Source organism: Pongo abelii, chromosome 9 (assembly GCF_028885655.2).
Source record: "Pongo abelii isolate AG06213 chromosome 9, NHGRI_mPonAbe1-v2.0_pri, whole genome shotgun sequence".
Lineage (NCBI taxonomy): Eukaryota > Metazoa > Chordata > Mammalia > Primates > Hominidae > Pongo > Pongo abelii.
The window spans coordinates 68216040-68237248 of record NC_071994.2 but is presented as its reverse complement, the minus strand read 5'-3'; the positions used below and the strand labels follow the sequence as shown (position 1 = coordinate 68237248).

At 45.3% G+C, this 21209-nt stretch overlaps 1 protein-coding gene across 12 annotated transcripts in view; it reads right to left on the bottom strand.

Moving 5' to 3' along the window:
• SCUBE2 (signal peptide, CUB domain and EGF like domain containing 2) overlaps window positions 1-21209 on the bottom strand; it is a 115903-nt gene that overhangs the window by 65305 nt on the left and 29389 nt on the right. For 3 of the 12 annotated variants that reach the window (XM_054524700.2, XM_054524691.2, XM_024255487.3), the window contains exons 1-4: window positions 19464-19671; window positions 17790-17912; window positions 7448-7573; window positions 2546-2680 (exon numbers count right to left, since the gene is read on the bottom strand). In XM_054524700.2, coding sequence (XP_054380675.1) covers window positions 2546-2680; window positions 7448-7573; window positions 17790-17912; window positions 19464-19590 — 511 coding nt within the window. In that variant the 5' untranslated portion in view covers window positions 19591-19671. Of the gene's footprint in view, window positions 1-2545; window positions 2681-7447; window positions 7574-17789; window positions 17913-19463; window positions 19676-21209 lie in introns of those variants that run through there. The other 9 variants (XM_054524696.2, XM_054524697.2, XM_054524698.2 and 6 more) reach the window with 5 other exon arrangements.

Here is a 21209-nt window from a genome sequence, read left to right as displayed (position 1 = left end):
TTTCTCTCCAGCCTACCCTCATCATATGGGTGAAAACACACAGTCTCTTTATCACAGCTTTGGAGTCTCTAAGGATAAAAAATAAATAAAATAAAATAAACAGTATCTTGAGCTTTCCCTCAGAGTCAATGATTATGATGCCCTATATTAAATAACATTTTGTAAATAATTATTAAAAACAACACCAATAGAAAATACTAGCTTCCTGTGTTACCTTCTTTTAATCACTTTTAAGGTAACAACTGTGAGTTTTGTTTTGTTTTGGTTTGTTTTGTTTGTTTTGTTTTTTTGAGGTGGAGTTTCGCTCTGTCGCCCAGGCTGGAGTGCAGTTGCGCGATCTCGGCTCGTTGCAAGCTCCACCTCCTGGGTTCATGCCATTCTCCTGCCTCAGCCTCCTGAGTAGCTGGGACTACAGGCACCCGCCACCACGCCCGGCTAATTTTTTGTATTTTTAGTAGAGATGGGGTTTCACCATGTTAGCCAGGATGGTCTCCATCTCCTGACCTAGTGATCCGCCCACCTTGGCCTCCCAAAGTGCTGGGATTACAGGCGTGAGCCACCACGCCTGGCACCACTGTGGGTTTTTCAGCCTACAGTTTCATAGAGTTTAATGTGCACATCAGAGAGGAAATCCTAGAAGAAAACTTTTTACAGGCTGTTCTATTTGAAGAATCAAAACCCTAGGATGCAAAGGTTCTCCGTTACCAATTGCTATAATCTGTTGGCTGACACTCCCGTGAATTTGCCAAGCAATCAGGTTGAAACACAACAGAAAATCACAGAGAGCACTTCCAGACCACAACTCAAATTCTTGGATTTTGGTTTTAGTTCCAGACAAAAATGTTCACTTTAAATACTCTTTAGGGGATCCAAGAATGTCTGAATTGTAGAAAATTTAGAAAACACAGTTTGCAGAAAGGAACTGCATTTGTATTTGCTTCTGTTATGAGGAGCCTGTGTCTCTAATCAGTCCGGGGGCTTGCAGGAGGGGAGAGTGGGGCTGAGCCAGGGCTCTGGAAGTGCAAGTATAAGAGGTGATCTTAATCGCTACCAGCTGCTTTGTAACTGGGTGGGACCCAGACTGCGAGGGCTCAAGCGATGGCTTTAACCTGCAGGTCCCACATCCCTCCCCAGCCACCTGCAGAGGAAGCCAAAGTGACTTCCCAGGAAGCAGTTTTGAGCAATCAAAATGAGTGATGCCCTGAGATTCAGATCACTCTGTGCCACTGGCCTCCTAATTCATTCCCATCTCGAATTTGGCCTGCATTGGACAAGAGTGCAGGGCACACCAATGACCCCAGAGAACCTGGCAGGAAAATGAAACCCAACTGCTACTTTATCAAGGGCCACACCTGGCACAAGATAGGAAATCTGCCTGATCAAAGCTAGTGCGTGTGACTTCCCCGCCCCAAACGCTGAGAATGAGCAGGCTCTGGGTGATGATAACCATCAAACCCATTGGCCCCTGGGGGTCCCTCTGACAATTTTTCTTAGTACCCAAACAGGTATTCTAGTTAGGTATAAGGTGTGAGCCGCCATCCTTGGAAAATGAGACAAAAATCATCTTCCATGAAGAAACCCTTGAAAAGTTACCAAGACCAGGATTAAAACAATCTATAAATTTGTGATTAAATAGTAGAAGAACTTAAAATGACCTCATTCTTAAGTAATGGGAAAGAATAAGCAGCACATGGCCAAAGGGGTTGATAGGCTAGTATTTAGGGCACTTCCCCTAAAAATAGGCAGATGCAACTCCAAGAGAAACACAGCCACCAAAATGTGACTCTTTAGCTTAAGAAAGAGCAGGGAAGAGTTAAAAGGATGACATTCAGTTAAAAATAACTGATTGGCCACATGTACTTAGTGCCTCTTCCTCTCAAGAATCTACTAAGTAACAGAGGAATGAAAAAAGGTATAAACTCAAAGCAAAGAGAATGAAAAGAAGGACATCAGAAGAGAAGAGTTTCCGGCAAATTTACAGAGGAATGATAAATGGTGACATAGGAGAAGGAAACCACAGCACGGAGAGTCCAGGGAGGGAGCCCTTCTGCCCCTCGGAGCTCAAAAATGCAAAACATGGAAGGGCCAGATCTTGCCTGGGGCTGAAAACAGGGTACTTCATTGAAAGTCTGCATGGGAAGGATCCAGCCTCCTCCCTACCCACCCAGAGCAGGGAGCAGGCTCATACTGGTGCTGTGGTTTTCAGCACCTTTTTGAAAAACTTGGCAGATCATCCACTATATTGCTCCTGAGACATCTAGTCATGTTTGAAATATATTCTATGTAAAGATTAGAATCAGAGAATGTGAGAGTTTGAAAGGACCTCAGAGCTCACCCAGTCCAGTGCACCTATTTTGCCAGGTGAGGAAGTTGAAGTTCAAATAACTTGCCCACGGTTACCCGGCAGTGGAGTCTGGACTCGTCCTCAGGCCTCCAGACTTTCTATACCCTGTGCTTCCCCTCTAGAGTCAGTGTGTGTGTGCGCGCGCAAGGGAGGGGGGTCTCAGATGTGACTCTGCCCCCATCCACAGATGGGCAGAGGTACCTTCCGAGCGGTGAATGCAGGTGTGCTGATTGTCACTCAGGAAAAACCCCTCCTTGCAGCAGCACTCATAGCTCCCCATGACGTTGACACAGGTGTGCTGGCAGCCGCCATTGTTCTCCAGGCACTCGTCCACATCTGGAAGGAGAGAGGGATTAGCCTTTGCTTTGGTGACTGTTTTAATGCCCCACCTCACCCAGCAGCTCAGGGGCCCTGCTAAGCAAAGATGAGGTTCCTCTTCACATCCCTGCACCACAGAAGCTTTCAGAATCAAAGCCAGTAAGGTCCACAGACAATTACCCAGTCCTTATGGGTCTGGGGCTCACTTGGCCAGCACCGCCACATGGACACGAGATCATCAGCTCAGTAAATATTTGTTGAACATCTTCTCTTTCCAAAGCATGGTGCTAGAGGAGACAGCAAAATATAGATAAGGAAGATAAAATTCCTTCCCTTGGCCAGGTGTGGTGGCTCATGCCTATAATCCCAGCACTTTGGGAGGCTGAGGCAGGCGGATCGCCTGAGGTCAGGAATTCAAGACCAGCCTGGCCAACATGGTGAAACCCCGTCTTTATTAAAAACACAAAAATTAGCTAGGCATGGTGGCACATGCCTGTAATCCCAGCTACAGAGGCAAGAAAATCACTTGAACTCGAGAGGCGGAGGTTGCAGTGAGCCAAGATCATGCCACTGCACTCCAGCCTGGGCCTCAGAGCGAGACTCCATCTAAAAAAAAAAAAAAAAAAAAAAATCCTTCTCCCTAGGAGCATGCCCTTCAGCAAGAGACAAATATACAAATGATTCTGATATAAGGTATAAAAGGTGCTACAAAGGAAAGAAATCACATCTGGTCATGGGGTATCAGGATAAATTAAGGATAAGCTAATAAAAGATGGGCCCTTAGGATTGTCCAATTATAAATCAGGAAAGAAGGGATTATAGGTGGAAGAGAGCGTAAGCAGTAGCACAAAGGCTGGGAGGCATGGAGAACATTCAGATACCAGTGGGTCAGCCCATTTGGTTGGAGCATAGGGCACATGAGGGAGGTTACAGGAGACACAGCTGGGAGGACAGACTGGGGTCACACTGCGGGATCCTGAATACCAGGCAATGAAGTGCCTACTTAATTTGGGAAGCAGCTGGGAACCACTAGAGTAGGGGAGAGAGTCTGGCCCTTCACTTTGAGAAATACAAGGCAGCAGCTGAGGGCAGGACAGAGGGAGGGGAAGAATGGGCAGTCTGGGAGTCCAGCTTCACACATGCATCTGCAACAGCCACAGCTAGTGCTAGTGGGGACAGCACTGCGGCTGCCAGGTATGCTGGGAACCAAGCCAGAGAAGAAGACTGGGCGGACAAGGTGCCCGCAGGGCTGGGAGCCTTGTGGGCTCTGGGGTGGGCAGAATTAGAGGATGGAAAGTTGACACCAAGGCCTTCCGGAAGGGAAACATGGAAGGCCAGTGCTAGATACAGAAATGGGAATGGAGATATGGTTGCCCCTGACCCCCAAGGCAGGGAGGTGATCTGTCTGAAATGCTGAAATGTAGGGCTAGGTCCAGTAGGCAGTGGCAAACCTTAGTGGGAAGCTTGGAAGAGAATCTGGTGGTGTAAGCACAGCTTTGGAAATCATTTATTTGTAGTTGCCTGATAAAGTGGTGGAGGTTGATGAGAGGGCCAAAGGCAGGAGTGTGGGAAGGGAGCAGAAAGGAGACAGCCAGAGGTAGAATCCTGGACCCTGCCAGGGGCAGGGAGGAGGCAGAGGAGATGGCAGGAGTCCCAAGAGCCTCCAGGGAAGGAGCCAGCAAAGAGATACGGAGGGAGGAAGCCTTCTGCCACACACTGTCCGGGCGGCCTTAGGGGACCTTCCTCCCACTCGGCCTGTGATACCCTGTGCACAGCTGTATTGCTACACTTACTGACTTGCAGCCTCAAAATCCTTTACTCATCTACCTCTACTAGATTGCAAACTCCTTGAGGACAGAGATTTTTGTTTTAATTAGCACAGCCCTGGAATACAGCAGGTGCTCATTAACTATTCAATGCATGAACAAACAAGCAGGAGAGGATAGCATCACCCTAGCCAAAGAAGAGAAACTTCCAGAAAAGTTTCAGACAACAAAGGCTCAAAGAGAAGACTGATATAAAATCCATTTATTTTCTCCAGTCTAATTTCTCATGTGCCAATCACTAGCTCCTGGGCGTATCCATAATAATCATAATAATAAAACCTCACATTTAAATATCTGTTATCTGGTTTCAAGCTTCAGATCTTACAGTCCTCTGTCCTCCCACACTACTGAGCAGATGCCTGACTAAACTGATGGGACTCAAGCCATCCCCTGAAGCCTAACAAACTTGCCCTTGTCTATGCCAAAGGGTAAAGGAAGCACATTCCAGAGGATGAGCCGTGCTGGAACACACCTGGCCTAGGTGTTCCACAGCAAGACTCAAGGTGAGCAGGAGAGGTCTGTCTCCCTGAACACCAACTCCTGGATTGGCTGCGAGTAAAGGTGTGCACCCCTCTGAGCTGTCACACCCCTACCCCACGTTTAACCCCCAATTTCTTTTCTCCAAGGCAATCAGAAATGTGTCATTCAGCTAGCTGATGCTCTCTGGTTAGATAAATACAAAAGTGTGTGTCCACGTATGCAAATATCTATCACTAAGCTGGTGAGCTTCTCCAGACCATAAAACAGTGGTTCTCAACCCTGGCTATGTGTCAGAACCCTGATGCCTGGATGCCACCTCCAGAGATACTGACAGAGCCAGTCTTGGATGAAGTCTAGGGGATGGTGTTTTTTAAGCTTCTCAGGTGATTCCAGTGTGCGGCCAGGGTTGAGAACAACTGCTACAAAGCCAAACAGCTATGACGAGCTCCCAGACACTCCAAAAATAGAAACTGAAGGCAGATGGGGTGAGCTGTATAGAAGAGCTGCCTTTCGTTTTTCAGACTTGCAGGCATTCAGGATCTTGAAGTGCTCTGTGTTTAGTGCCAAAGCTAAGTGGTGTTTGTACCTTGTGTCTTCTAGCTAATATATTTGTGGCTAATGTGTGGTTAGGAGGCTGAGGAGATTGAAGGGGTCATCCCAGAGAACTCAGGAGAAGTCAGGGCTCTGAGCTTCTTTCTTGCCACAAACTGGGTCAGCCCTTTCAAATCTGAATGTTGGGGAAGTGTCTATGTGTGCCGGTCTTACTCTTCTAAATGTACTTCATTTTCTTGTGCCTTCCTTTTAAAGAGTCCTTACCCCATTCAGAAATACTCAGTAGATGCTCAAGGTCTCTCTGCAAGGCAGATCCTTGCTACTGAGTCCACAAAGAGATCCCACAGAGGGGAAATGGAGATACTCTGTGTTGATAATATCTGTGTTATTGGCAAAGGCAAGAAAAGACTCTGCCTTCAGGGTTTCCAAGCAGGCCGATACTCAGAGCCGCCCACCAGCCCTGGCCCAGGTTCCTAGCCCCTGGATGGTTCTTGCTCTTAGGAACCTTATACTCCCCCCCGCCACCCCGGGCTATGGATTACAGCACAACAGTGACGTTGAAGTCTGCCATCAGATATGCATCCTCCAAATGCCCTCATTGGCAAGTCAAAGGGAAATTTCCCCCTGAAAATGGAAAAAAAAAAAGAGCAACCCATGTGGTATGCCTCCCAACAAATCACACACTGAAAGTGATTTCATTTGTCTGAGTTTTTAATTAATATCGATTCCTGCTCTCAGGATTGTCTCTCAAATATGCCTTTTTGTGGTACCGACTGCCTAGAAGATTACTGGTTCCCTCACGTGCAATCAAGTCTTACTGACAGCTGCAGGCTTGGAAAGCCACCTGATGTGTCACCCAAAGCCTGATCTCTCACACAGGGCACCGACAGGAAATAACAGAGTCCATCAGGATGGAGCTCCAGGAGACATTGAAGTGGGATAAAGTTCATATGAGGGTTAAGTCCCAAATGGAAATAACCTCTCCTCCACTCCAGAGCCCCAACACACAACACACAAGTTCTGTCTGGACTTTTTCTAGTTCCTTTTTTGCAGATCTCAAAGCATTTAATCAAAGGGCCATTCCTACCACACCATAAGGGGGCATCTGAATGGCTGTCCCCACAGAGCCAGGGCCTGGCTCCGCTGCTCCTTAGTTGGCCAAGTAGACCTCAGCAGGTTATCCATGTGAAGGGTCATGAGTGTCAAAGGACGCTGATGCCATATTTTCCCATGATGTTCTCCTGTACAACTAATACCAGCCTTAAAAAGCAAACCACAAATACCTATCTGCCAGGAGTGCTGCATCCTCTAAGACTATCCAACATTCAACCCCATGCAGTTGCTAGCTGCTTCTAAGTTCTGTTTTATTCCTGGCATAAGGAATGAATGTAAACAACACTCTTTGTAGTCTCTAACTCAGGGACTAAAACTCCAACAGATGTTTCTGTTTTGTGGAATACTAGGAAGATGTTCATGGAAGATTTCTGTTTTAGTTTCTCTCTTTTTCAAGAAAAAAAGGGGGGGTCTAGCTGGCTGTAACCCCAGCACAGATTTGGAGTCTTCAGGACAAGGAGTTTTTCCGAATTCTAAAACAGAAACACTTACAGCATTGAAAAAAAATGGTTATAAGTCAGGACTCTCAACACAGGACCAAAGATCTTAAAAGGTGACAAGTCAATGCTAGAAAGTCAATAAATAGTAATGATGATGTCACCCATCTCCTTGGACTAACAGAAGATTTATGTTATGAATGATCACATAAAACTAAAACATTTTACCTCATTTTCTATCATGGAGTCTGACTTCCAAGGGAGCAGAAAACACAAGGCTCTGAGCCCGTTTTTGTCTTCATGAGGAGGTCTTCACCAAGGTAAAGAAAGGGGTGGAAGAGTGAAGGAGAATTGCCATTTCCAAATGCCTTCCTTACCAAGACAATTATGACCGTCATGAGCCAACATGAAGCCATCAAAACAAGTGCAACGATAATTGCCTGGAATATTCAAACAGTCATGGACACAGCCTCCATTGAGCTCATTTCCACATTCATCGATGTCTGAGGAATGAAACAGAAGTAAACCAGACAGGTGCTATTTCTTTGATGTGAAAACATATGCACTTACCTTTTAACCAGCCATTCCACTTCTAGGAATCTACCTGAAAATACATCTCTAACAATAGGAAAACAAATATGCACAAGGTTATTCACTGCAGTGTTGTTTCTAATGACAAAATACTGTAAACAACCTAAGTTTCCATACATAGAAAAATAGTTTAATAAATTATGGTACCTCTACTCCATGGACTACTATGCAGCTATTAAAAAAAAAAGAGAGAATGAGGAAGATCTCTATGAACTGATTTGGAGTAATTTCTAGGATATACTATTAAACGAAAAAATCAAAATTAAAAGAGTATTTGTAATATGTTATCTTCATGTAAGAAATAAGAAGATATAAAAACACACACAAAATTTCAGGATACGTTTTTGCAGAACTTGACAAGCTTATCATAAAATTTATATGGAAATGCAAAAGACTCAGAAGAGCAAAAACAATTTTGAAAAAGGAGAACAAATTTGGGGGACTTTAACTTACTATAAACCTACAGTTATCAAGACAGCATGGTACAGGCATAAAGACAGATGTATAGATCAATGGAACAGAATTGAGAGTCCAGAAATAAGTCCTTCTACTTATGGCCACTTGATTTTAAACAAAAGTGCTAAGGTAATCCTTTGGGAGAAATGCTTGTCTTTTCAACAAATGGCACTGGTTTAATTGGATATCCATATTCAAAAAGATGACTTCAGACCCTTATCTCATCCCGTACACAAAAATCAACTCAAAATGGATCAGGGATCCAAATGTAAGCATTAACAATATAAAGCTTTTCAGAAAAAAATATGTGATAAAAATCTTTAAGATATTGGGATGGCTAGGCATGATCTTTGGGTGCACTTTGGGAGCCTAAGCCAGGAGGATCAATTGAGCCCAGGAGTTGCTGGCGTGGGCAACATAGTGAGACCCCCATCTCTACAAAAAATAAACAAAATTAGCCAGGTGTGGTGGTGCACGCCTGTAGTCCCAGCTGCTTGGGAGGCTGAGGCAGGAGGATTGCCTGAGCCCGACGTTGAGACCACAGTGAGCCAAGATTGCAGCACTGCATTCCAGCCTGGGTGACAGAGCAAGACCTATCTCAAAAAAAAAAAAGGAGAAAAAGAGAAAAATCTTTAAGACATTGGATGAGGTTAAAATTTCTTTGATATAATACCAAATACACCATCACAATTTTTAAAATTAATAAACTAGAGTTTATGAAAATTAAAAACTTTTGCTCTTCAAATGGTATCATTAAGAAAATGAAGACAAGCCACAGATTGGTAGAAAATATTTGCAAATCACACACCTTATAAAGAACTGAAAAAGAACTCTTACAACTCAGTAAGAAGATAAACAGCCTAATTTTAAAATGGGCAAAATATTCGAATAGACATTTCAGCTACAATGATATGCAAATGACCAATAAGCACATGAAAAAATGCTCAACGCCATTAGTTATTAGGGATATGCAAATTAAAACCACAGTGAGATACCATTTCACATTCACTAGAATGGCAATAATTAAAAAGACAGACAATAACAAATGTTGACAAGGATGTGGAGAAATAGGAACACATACATTGTTGACAGGATGTTGATGGGTATGTAAAATGGCATAGCCACTTTGGACAAGAGTTTGGCAGTATCTTTTCTTTTCTTTCTGTAAATGTACAGTTGGATATAATTAAAACAGTCATAATGTTGTGAAACTATCACCACTATTCATCTCCCTAACTCTTTTTATCTTGTAAAACTGAAACTCTATGCCTATTTAACAATAACTCCTCATTTCCTCTTCCCTCTCTTCCCTCAGGCCCTGGTAACCACCATTCTACTCCCTGACTCTATGATTTTGACTACTCTAAGTATCTCATATATTTAGAATCAAACAGTATTTGTCTTTTTGTGACTGGCTTGTTTCACTTAGCATAATGTTCTCAAGATTCCACCATGTTGTAGCATGTGACAGGATTTCCTTTTTTAAGGCTAATATTCCATTATATCATGCCTGTAATCTCAGCCACTTGGGAGGCAGAGGTGAGAGGATCGCTTGAGCCCAGGAGTTTGAGACTAGCCTGAGCAACATAGCAAGATTCCACCTCAAAAAAAAACCCAAAAATATTATTTTGTACATAACACATGCTGCTTATCCACTCATCTGTCGATGGACACTTGGGTTGCTTCCACCTTTTGGCTACTGTGAATAATGCTATGAGCATAGGCATACAAATATCTCCTCCAGACCCTGCTTTCCACTCTTTTGGGTGTATACCCAGAAGTGGAATTGCTGGGTCTTATGGTAATTTTTTTTTAATTTTTTGAGGAACTTCCACACTGTTTTCCATTATGGCTATACCATTTTAAATTCCCACCAACAGTGCACAAAGCTTCCAATTTTTCCACATCCTCACAAACATTTATTATTTTCTATTTTTTTGATAGTAGCCATCCTAATGGATATGAATAGTATCTCCCATTTGTAGTTTTGATTTGCATTTCCCTAATCATCAGAGATGTCGAACATCTTTTCATGGGCTTATTGTCCATTTGCATATCATCTTAGCTGAAATGTCTATTCAAATATTTTGCCCACTTTTTAATTGGGTTATTTGATTTTTAATGTTGAACATTAACAGTTCTCTACATATTCTGGATATTAATCCCTTATAAGATATATGATTTGCAAATACTTTCATCTATTCTGTGAGTTGCCTTTATATTCTGTTGATATTGTCTTTTGATGTACAAAATTTTAAAATTTTCATGAAGTCCAATTTGTCTATTTTTTCTTTTGTTGTATGTGGCTTTGGTGTGATATCCAAGAAATTATCTCCTCGGCAGTTTCTTAAAAATTTAAACACAAATACACCATATGACCCAGCAATCCCACTCCTACGTATATACCCAGAAGAAATGAAAATTTATGTCTATACAAAGACTTTCATGCAAGTGTTCACAGCAATATTATTTATAACAGCCCCAAAGTAGAAACAATCAAAATGCCTATTAACTGATAAATGGGCAAAAAAACCATGGTATATTCATACAATGGAATACTATTAAATGATAAAAATGAATGAAATGCTGATATAAGCTACCACATGGACAAACCTCAAAAGCATTTTGCTAAGTGAAAGAATCCAACACAGAAGACCGCATATTGTATGATTCCACTTACGTGAAATGTCCAGAAAAGGCAAATATACAGATACAGAAAGTAGATTACTGGTTGCTTGAGGCTGGGACTGGGAATGAGGATTAGCTCTACAAGAACATGAGGAATCTTACTGAGATGAGGAAAATGTTTGTATTATGGTGATGGTTGCACAATTCAGCTGATTTACTAAAAATCACTGACTTGCACAATTAAAATTGGTGAATATTATAGTATGTTAATTACACCTCAGTAAAGTTAAAAAGAAAGCATACATTTATCTGCTTATTAGTGCAAAATAAATATAGAAAGATAAAACCAGAAACTACAGAGATTGGTGACCCACAGGGCACGGGGAAAGGGTGGGAAGAATGAATACAATGAATTGTACACATACAATTAATACATGTTTAAGGAATAAGGGAAATGCATGGAAGGGGGGGATGGAAGTGAATAAAAGTGGAATACGAAAAGAAACAAATGAACCTAATGTATTATAAACTAATAGTATAACCATACTGAAGGGGATGGGGAAGAAAAATATTGACCTAAATAACACTGTGAAAAACACCTTGCTTGGATGCTTTAAGGCTAAAAACGAAATAGCTGTATGCTATACTCTAGTAAATATTGTACTCTAGTTAGTAAATCTGCTTTACTCAAAGGGTTATGGACTTGTAATTCTGTAAATATCTCTCCTGTGTATTAGGACTGAACAAAGAGGTAAACACATTACAGATAATGAGTGCCAGATTTCTCACTGTTGGAGAAAGTTACGAATAAGCAAAGAGAGAACAGAATGAATCTTTTTTTTTTTTTTTTTTTTTGAGACGGAGTCTCACTGTGTCACCCAGGCTGGAGTGCAGTGGCGCGATCTCGGCTCACTGCAACCTCCGCCCCCCAGGTTCAAGCGATTCTCCTGCCTCAGCCTCCCGAGTAGCTGGGATTACAGGTGCGCTGTAATTTTTGTACTTTTAGTAGAGACGGGGTTTCACTATCTTGGCCAGGCTGGTCTTGAACTCTTGACCTTGTGACCCACCTGCCTCGGCCTCCCAAAGTGCTGGAATTACAGGCGTGAGCCACTGCATCCAGCCTAGAATGAATCTTGTGGTATTGGTTTGGAATCCAAAGTATCAGTGTAACTAACTGTTTTATATATATATATATATATATACACAGATGAATAAATAAAAGGAATAAATATAGATACGTGTGCATGTGTGGATGAGTATGCATACATGTATTTCCCAGGTAGGAATGATGACACCTTAGCAGCAATGAAAACACCAAGCATCCAGATCTTGGTTTCTATAGACCACTTCCCAATAAAAGGAATCAGAGCTCCTTGGAGAAGTGGTTCACTCCAGGCCTAGGGAGGAGAAGCTATAAGATGATTCTAGAGCATATTGTGGTACCAGAAAGTTAGGAAGTCCTCAAAAATGTGATGTCAAAATGACACAGGAGACAATGTGTGGGGAGCTTCCAATGGCTAAAACAAACAATTTCAGCCAAAAATAAATATAGATGCAATAAAGTAAATATGCATCAGTACACAGTGGTATAAATTAATAAATAAGTGGGGAAGAGGGAGAGATCTTCCTTACAGAAGAATTTCAATTAATAGATGTTTAAAGAATTAAAGAAATGAAAAATTACCAGGAGACACACATCACAGTAATAATTATTGCAGGCAAGATCCACAGTTGGATGCTAACATCAGTGGATGAAGATTTGAGGAGAAACAGGATATTGGCCTCAAAAGTATCTCCCCTAAGAAATGTATCTATTGCAAAGGGCAAAAACAAAACAAAACAAAACAAAACAAAAAACCAGTAATTTTGTAGCAGAGAAACCCAGTAAATCCCATCTTGCTCAGGCAATCAAGGTTAAAATCAAGAATGGGACATGTTGACATCATGTGCCCATGGTGTGCTACACTGAAAAGGATACAACAGCACCTCTGTAGCAGCCTGGCCAAAAACTCATAACCTCAATTTTATCATGTAAAAAACACAAGACATTCTCTTATATCAATTATTGTTTTCTGAGACAGCGTCTCATTTTGTCACCCAGGCTGGAGTGCAGTGGTGCCATCATAGCTCACTGCAAACTCCTGGGCTCAAGTGATCCTCCTGCCTCAGCCTCCTGAGTAGCAGGGACTACAGGCACACATCACTACACCAGAATTTTTTGTTTGTTTGTTTGTTTTGTTTTGTTTTGTTTTAGAGACAGGCATCTCACTATGTTGCCCAGGCTTGTCTCACACTCCTGGCCTCATGTAAGCCTCCCTCCTTGGCACCTCAAAGTGTTAGGATTACAAGCATGAGCCACTGCACCTGGCCTTGTATCAATTCTTACAATGACATTAAGACAAATGAAGTGAGCAGTACTCATCAAAAGTGTCAATGTCAGGAAAGACTGAGGAACTGTCACAGACTGGAGGAGACAAGAGACACAACTGCTAAATCTAATGTGGGACTTTACTTGGATTCTGGAACAAAAAAAGAATGGTAGGGAAAAATGGTGAAATTTGAATAAAGTTTGTAGTTTACTTAATAGCATTGTACCAGTGTTGATTTCCTGGTTTTGATAATTGTACTATAGGTATGTAAGTTGCTAACATTAGGGTGAAATGAATGAAGGGCATATATATACACAGATGAACTCTGCACTATTTTTGCAACTTTTCTGAAATCTAAAATTATGTCCAAATAAAAAGTTTTTTAAAAAGAAAAATATAGGCTGGGCACGGTGGCTCATGCCTGTAATCCCAGCACTTTGGGAGGCCGAGGCAGGCAGATCACGAGGTCAGGAGATGGAGACCATCCTGGCTAACACGGTGAAACCCCGTCTTTACTAAAAATACAAAAAATTAGCCGGGTGTGGTGGCACACACCTGTAGTCCCAGCTACTCGGGAGGCTGAGGCAGGAGAATAACTTGAACCCGGGAGGCGGAGGTTGCAGTGAGCCAAGATCACGCCACTTGCACTCCAGCCTGGGTGACAAAGCGAGACTCTGTCTCAAAAATAAAAAAATTAAAAAAGAAAAGAAAAATATAGCATCTTGTACAAAGGCCAACTTTAGATTCATCCCTGTTAAACTTGATTCAGTCTCTTTAGTTTTTTTTTTTTTTTTTTTTTTTTTTTTTTAAGACAGAGTGTTTGCTCTGTTGCCCAGGCTGGAGTGCAGTGGCGCAATCACAGCTCACTGCAACCTCCACCTCCTGGGCTCAAGTGATCCTCCCACCTCAGCCTCTGGAATAGCTGGTACTACAGGCACACACCACTACACCCAGCTAATTATTTTGACCTTTAGTAGAGAGAAGGTCTCACTATGTTGCCCAGGCTGGTCTCAAACTCTTGAGCTCAAGGTATCCTCCTGCCTCGGCCGCCCAAAGTGCTAGGATTACAGGCGTGAGCCAATTCAATTCCTCAGACTGAGAAGTAAGAACCATACAATAAATAAGCAAATAAGCAAAGATCATTTAGAATAAAAGATTATCTAAAGCAACGTCTGAATCACATTATTTTTAAACCCACTTATTCAGGGCTCACACATTTCTCCAACATTTTGGCAGAAGAAAACTTTATGGAGGATAAAATTCTAGTTACTCTGAGTAAACCTGTTCCTCATCCCTGAACTTAAATATGAGTAGTGAAGCTGGCAATAATCACAACCCAAATAATACCATAGGTTGGTCCCAAGAGGCTTAAAAATTAATAGGCCAAGAAATGGATAAACGAGTTACATCTTTGTATATCTACATCTTTGAATCCTTACAATCCTCATTTCCTCTCCTTTTCCTTCTTGGGAGAAAATTTCCATTTCTGTACTCCTATACCAAGAAATCCAAACTAAGAGGGACATCCTGGCCGGGCGCGGTGGCTCACGCCTGTAATCCCAGCACTTTGGGAGGCCGAGGTGGGTGGATCATCTGAGGTCAGGAGTTCGAGACCAGCCTGCAGGCCAACATGGTGAAACCCTATCTCTACTAAAAATACAAAAATTAGCCGGGCGTGGTGGTGCACGCCTGTAATTCCAGCTACTAGGGAGGTTGAAGCAGGAGAATTGCTTGAACACAGGAGGCGGGGGTTGCAGTGAGCCAAGATTGCACCACTGCACTCCAGCCTGGGTGACAGAGCAAGACTCCATCTCAAAAAAACAACAACAAAAAAAGAGGGACATCCTTACTCACTAGTATTGTAAATACTACAAATATTCAAAAGATCAAATTCTTCGAGGGTCTGAGTTCAAAATGACAGTACAAAGGATGTATGCTCACTGTTAACAATGACTATCTGTGGATAAATGGATGGGAGGTTCTTTAATTTTTTATTTTACACATTTTATATTATTTGACTTTTTATAACAATCACATATCATTTTAAAATAAATTTATATATATATATATATATATATATATGGCACAATGCCAGTCAATCATTAGTTATTTTAAACTAAATAATAGACTTTTAACAATCAACTATAAACTATTAGCAATTCAATTTCATTTGAAATATATCAAACTCAAAAGCCAAGAGTAAGAAAATTCTTACCAATTGTCATTTAACATCACTTACTAAAAGTGTACTTTATCTAAATAAAGTCAGTGGAATGGTTTCGTGCCACCAGAGAGCACACAGCAACTGGAGGACGTGAGTTATCCACATAGTAAAGAAGTGAACATTTTTTTCCAAAGCAGGGTACCAACATGTGTGAATTCCAGTACAGCAAATAGAATATTTAATACCGAAAGTGTGTGGTATGGAGGAATCAGCAGATAAATGTTTTGGGGAGAGATAGCCTTTTGGCCTCCCATGACATGGCGGGGGGAGGGGGAAGAGAGAGAGAGAGAAAGAGCACGAGCTACTTCATGGATGGATCACCAACCCCACTTGCTATGCACCTGACCAGGAGCACACCTTCTCCAATGGGAGCGGTGGGAGCCTCACTCCTCGTGCACAAAGGGGAGCTCCCTGAATGATTTCCCAAGGGGTGTCACCAGATCCAAACTTGCCCGTCATAATCCCATCTGTTATTCATATTTGCTATCTATATTTTCTTTTGGTCTTCCCTTCCTTTGTAACAAAGTTCATTTTAAAGATCCCATTTCTTGTCTCAGCTATGCTAAGACAAGGAGATGGGTGGATAAGGAGGATCAGGTCATTGCTACAACACTGCAAAAGCATCTGACAGTCACTTACCTACTTGGTCATCTGTACATTCTGTATCTAGATATTTCATTTGTGGGTTTGTCTATTTGTTGGAAAAGACTTTGTGTCAAGGTGCTAGTAGACTGAGCCCATCTTACACAATCACTTATTCAAAAATGAGGATGTCTATTGAGTGTCTACCATGTACCAGGCACTGCTGAGCATTATCTACTGTTCTAATATTTAGAATCTTTATTACTCAGAGGCCACAGTATGGAACAGATTGGTTTGAAACATCAGGGTCTGAACACTAGGCCATTAAATGGCACCAGAATAGACACTCATTAAAAGTTTTCCTCCTCTGGGTGGGCATAGTGGCTCATGCCTGTAATCTCAGCACTTTGGGAGGCCGAGGCCAGTGGATCACCTGAGGTCAGGAGTTTGAGACCAGCCTGGCCAACATGGTGAAACCCCGTCTGTCCTAAAAATACAAAAATTAGCTGGACGTGGTGGCAGGCGCCTGTAATCCCAGCTACTTGGGAAGCTGAGGCAGGAGAATCGCTTGGTCTCGCACTCCTGGCCGGGGATGAGGAGGCTTCAGTGAGCCAAGATCGCACCATTGCACTCCAGCCTGGGCGACAAGAGCAAAGCTCTGTCTCAAAAAAGTTTTCCTCCTCATCTAAAGAAGTTAATACGTTTTTCAAAGTGGAAAGAGACTTGGAAGGGACTTTCTTACTCATTGTGTAGCTTTAGATCCTGCAAGTATTCAGAAGATCAATTCTCATGGGAGTTAAGCCCAAGTTCTAAAGAGTTTAAAACCTCTCGAAGAGGAAGGGGCCACCAACATACTTGTCAAGGTTGGGTCCAGGAACAAGGAGGGATACTCAGAGATGAGTTCAGTGCTCCTCATCTAACTTCTTCCTGCACGGGATGACTATAGACAGTGGGATTTCTCACTAATCCAAAGAAGGACAGCAGCGGGCTGAGTAAATATGAGAAACGTGGGGTTGGGGACAGAGCTAGGGGTGGAGACCTGACTTCCTTTCACTTGCAGGCGAATTGTGTGATCATGGCCACAAGTCCTCTGGCCCTCAGTGTCCCCATCTGTAAAATGAGTAATAGGATTGGCCCAGAGCTACCTGAATAGCCCAGTCAGCTCCAATGTGTCATGATTTCCATCTCCAGGAACAGCCTCAAGTGTCCAGTCTCTGGCCAGTTCTGAACTTCACAGTTCATGACTCTAGTCCAGATTATAAAATGGCAGAGTCCAAACTACAGGTTCTCAGACCTGCAGCTCTATGGGCTAAAATGCCCCTCTGCACACATCTCTCCAGAGTGAACCTGTAACTCCAAACGAGGAAGGTCCTTGGTGTACTCTGAAGCTTGGCACGTCGCAATGCCAAACATTGTTGCCAAAGCCATAGACAGGATGGAGCCTCCTGAGCTGGTAGGGGAGGGCAGGACTCTAGCACTCAGACTTCAGGGCAAAGGTACAAACCGCCCCAGGGAGGTGCAGGATCAGCCCTGCTCTGGCAGGCATGGCTCTCCTGATCAGCATGGATGTTTACTTTCTGCCCCAAAACTGAGTGGGACCCAAAGATACTAACATATCTCTTTTCTTTTCCAGAAGCTAGACAAAAGGACATTTCAGAGCCAGATAAAACTGTGTGAGCAGCCCTGGGGAAGACCTGATGTTTCCAGTCCAAGATCTGAAATGTATTTCAGAGAGCAGGTGATGTGATTCAGGGGCTGGGGGAAAGGGAGAGGAGGGGCAGCACTTTTACCAACATAAGTGGCCACTGCAAGAGCTAAGGAGGTAGGAGCTTCCCTACAGTCCCCCCACATGGTCCCCAAGGCACTTACCCTCACACTGCCTGCCTTCCCCTTGGTAGCCAGGCTTGCAGGAGCACTTGTAGGAGGTGGGTGTGTTCTGACACAGGGCGTCGGCATGGCAGTCATCTAGCCCTTGGGCACACTCATCCACATCTGCAAAAGAGCACAGCTGACACCTGGTACAGGCTCCCAGGCCATGTGTGAACTGGCCTCGGCCCTGTCTGGCATCATCCCCACCAGCCCACCCCGCTTCACTCATCACAAGCTACAGCTGCTTGGGATCCCTGGGATAAACCAAACTCTTCCTGGGCCCCTGTTTCCAGGAACAGCCTATGCGCTCTACGTGAAATTACCCCCACCATCACCTACTGGCCTTCAGGACTTAGCTCAAATCCACCTCCTCCAGGAAGCCTGCCATGACCCCCAGTGTAGCTGCCCTCACCAAGTGCTCGCATATGTATGGCTTTGCATGGCACACATCAGGCAGGGTTGTTACTGTTTTCCTTCCTCTCTCTCCACTAGACAATGTCTTGACAACAGACTGCCTCTGTGTCCCTTATGCCAAGACAGCGCAGTACCTGGCATGTGAGTAGGCAATAGTACCTACATGCCCGCTAAAGGAGGAAAGGACCAAACGGACAGAAAAGTTCTGAACACCAAGCAGCTGTCTGTCAGCTTTCTCGGGGCTTAGAGCAAGCTTGTCCAACACAGCCCGTGGGTTACGTGCAGCCCAGGACAGCTTTGAATGCGGCCCAACGCAAACTCATAAACTTTCTTAAAACATTATGAGATTTTTTTTTTTTTTTTTTTGCTCATCAGCTATCGTTTGTATTAGTATATTTTATGTGTGGCCCAATTCTTCTTCTTCCATTGTGGCCCAGGGAAGCCAAAAGATTGCACCCCGCTGGTTTAGAGTATTTATGGGAAGCCTGTCCCGGGATCGGAGCAGATGTCATCCAGGGCTCTCAGATGCTGCGAAGCGGGGATGGTGTCCCCATGGCCAGCCCCCTGCACTCCCACCCCTGCCCATCCTCTCAACCTGGAAACCCGCCTTGGCAGAAGTATTTCCTGGGTTGACACTACTCCAGGATATTAATTAAAAACAAAAGCATTTTGAAAGTATTGCAAGTCCAGTAAGCACAGCACGTCCAGAGTCCTCTCTGGAAACCAAAGTTCTCTGCTGAAAACCTAGGCTTGTTGCTGCTTCAGGGTAATTCCCAGATCAGAACAGGCGCTGTTCCGCTGACAGAAAAGTCTCTGGAGCCCACCCCGAAGCCATCAGCAGAACTTGCCGGCCCCCAAAGAAAGAAAGGGCAAAGCTGCCTCCACCTCGTGGATGTGCCCGGCCCGGCCCTCAGTTTCCCCGCCTACACTGAGGCGCCGGACCCCGAGGCCCGGGTCAGCACCCTCCTGCCTGCTCGCCGGCGACTGTCTGACTAGCAGGCGCTCTGGAGGCATCCGGACCGGGGCGGGAACTGTCAGCAGCTCCGGGTCCGAGGCCAGGCCGAAGGACTCAGGGCCCCAGCGGTCGTGGCACCTTGGCCCGGACGGCGGCTGAGGTCCCGGGGGGAGCCGAGGCCCCCGCAGAGCTGCAGCCGCCCGCCCCCAGCCCCGCGCGCCCGGCTCTGGACCCCGCCGGGGACCAAAACACCCTTCCCGGCTCTGCCCTCTGTGCCAGGTGCGCCCCCGCGGCCGGACACTCACCCTCCGGCGGCCCCGCGGCACGGCCCCGACCCGGCGGGACGGCCCCCACCAGCAGCAGCGGTGGCAGCAGCAGCAGCAGCAGCACCGCCCGGGCCGCCCCGGGACGGTTGCGGCCCGTGACCCCCATGGATGGCTCAGCGGTTGCGGGCAGAAGCGGCGGAGTGCGGGCGGTGGCGGCGGCAGCGCGGGGAGGTGTGTGCGGACGCCCTGCCCGCTGCCGCCGCCACCCCCGGCCCGGCCCCGCCCGCCCCCCGAGCCCCGGCCTCATTTTCACACGGTCCCTCCCGGGCCGGGGCGGGAGGCGCAGGCGGGGGCAGTGCCGCCCCGCCCGGCCTCCTCCCTTCCCCTCCCCGGCCCCGGGTGGAGGGGGGCGCGGCCGCGGTGGCCCGAGCGCGGCTGTCAGCCTGGCGGGGCGGCAGCACTGTGCCTCGCGCCCCGCGCAGCCCAGGCACCCAGCCCGCTGCCCCCCGCAGCCCCGCTCCGCTCCAACGCTCGGAGCCCTCGGTGCCGCGCCTGTTCCAGTGTGCTACAACTCGACCCAGGCCCTCTTGTGAGGACAAACAGCCCTTCTAGATTGAAATATTCGGGGGCAGGGCGCCCAGAAAGTGTTCCGTATAGTCCCCAAACCCCAAAGCTATCTTGGGGCTTTCCACGTGGGAGGTGGGTGGTGGGAGTGGAAGGGAGTGGGGGTGACTTCCAATTCGGGAAAACAGCTGTTTGAATGGAGAAGGTGACCCTGGCTTCTCTGCCCACCCCAGCACACCCTCTGCACCCTTCTCCACACTGCCCACCCCAGGCCCTCTCGGATCCTCCATCCCACAAGCCCTGAGGGCACTGGTCCACTTGTCCCACTGTGGGGCACGCTGGGCCTAGAATCCCTGCAAGCTACTTATGTATATCTCAGGGCAGCCTAAGGGGAAGGGGGCTAGAGGTCAAAGGTGAGCCACCAGAGACAACAGACAGCAGCCCCGACTTTGCCTGGAGTACAGGTGGCATTTATGATCACCTGAACTCATAAACATCAGGTCTGGCTAGCTTCAAACACAGGCAGTGCCTAGCACCTGGCCCTCCATGCAAGACAGTCCTTGCAAGGGAACAGGTACACAGGGTCTTCCCATATCACCCTTGACACGGATGGCTGGAGCCCAGTACACCCACCATCACTCCAGGAACAAATATAGTAACAATTTCCAGACGCAACCAAACATCACACTTAGGGATAGTAATGTTCTTCACTGAGCTTCTCCATATTTATTCAATTTTCTCCTGTGAATATATACATACACATATGTGTATATGCAGACACACACGCACACACACACACTATTCCTTTGGAGATCAGAAAAAAATAGATGTCACCAAAAAATCCCCACCTAGCTCATGCACAAAAACTCTTATGTCTTCTTGGGGCCTATCCACAGCCCAGAGCTCCCAGCCTCTGCACCCTCAGTACCCATTGTCTGCCACCCCAGCCCCCGAACATGCCCACAGGGGCCCTGCCTCTTTGGGCTGTGGCTAGTGCAGCTGCTTGATGGAGCTATCTGAGAAAATAACTTTTCTGTAGTTGTTTTTCTTTTGACCCTTTCAGTGAAGGCAGGCAGGTTGCGTCCCTCTTTCTGTCTGCGCCTCCCTCCCACTCCCTTTTGTTTGGTGCTGAGAGAGACGCTCAGCTATTTCTGGTCATAAGGGTGGTTTTTACACATTTGTAAATCTTCAGTTAGTGAAACGTTCTCTCCACCTTTGTCT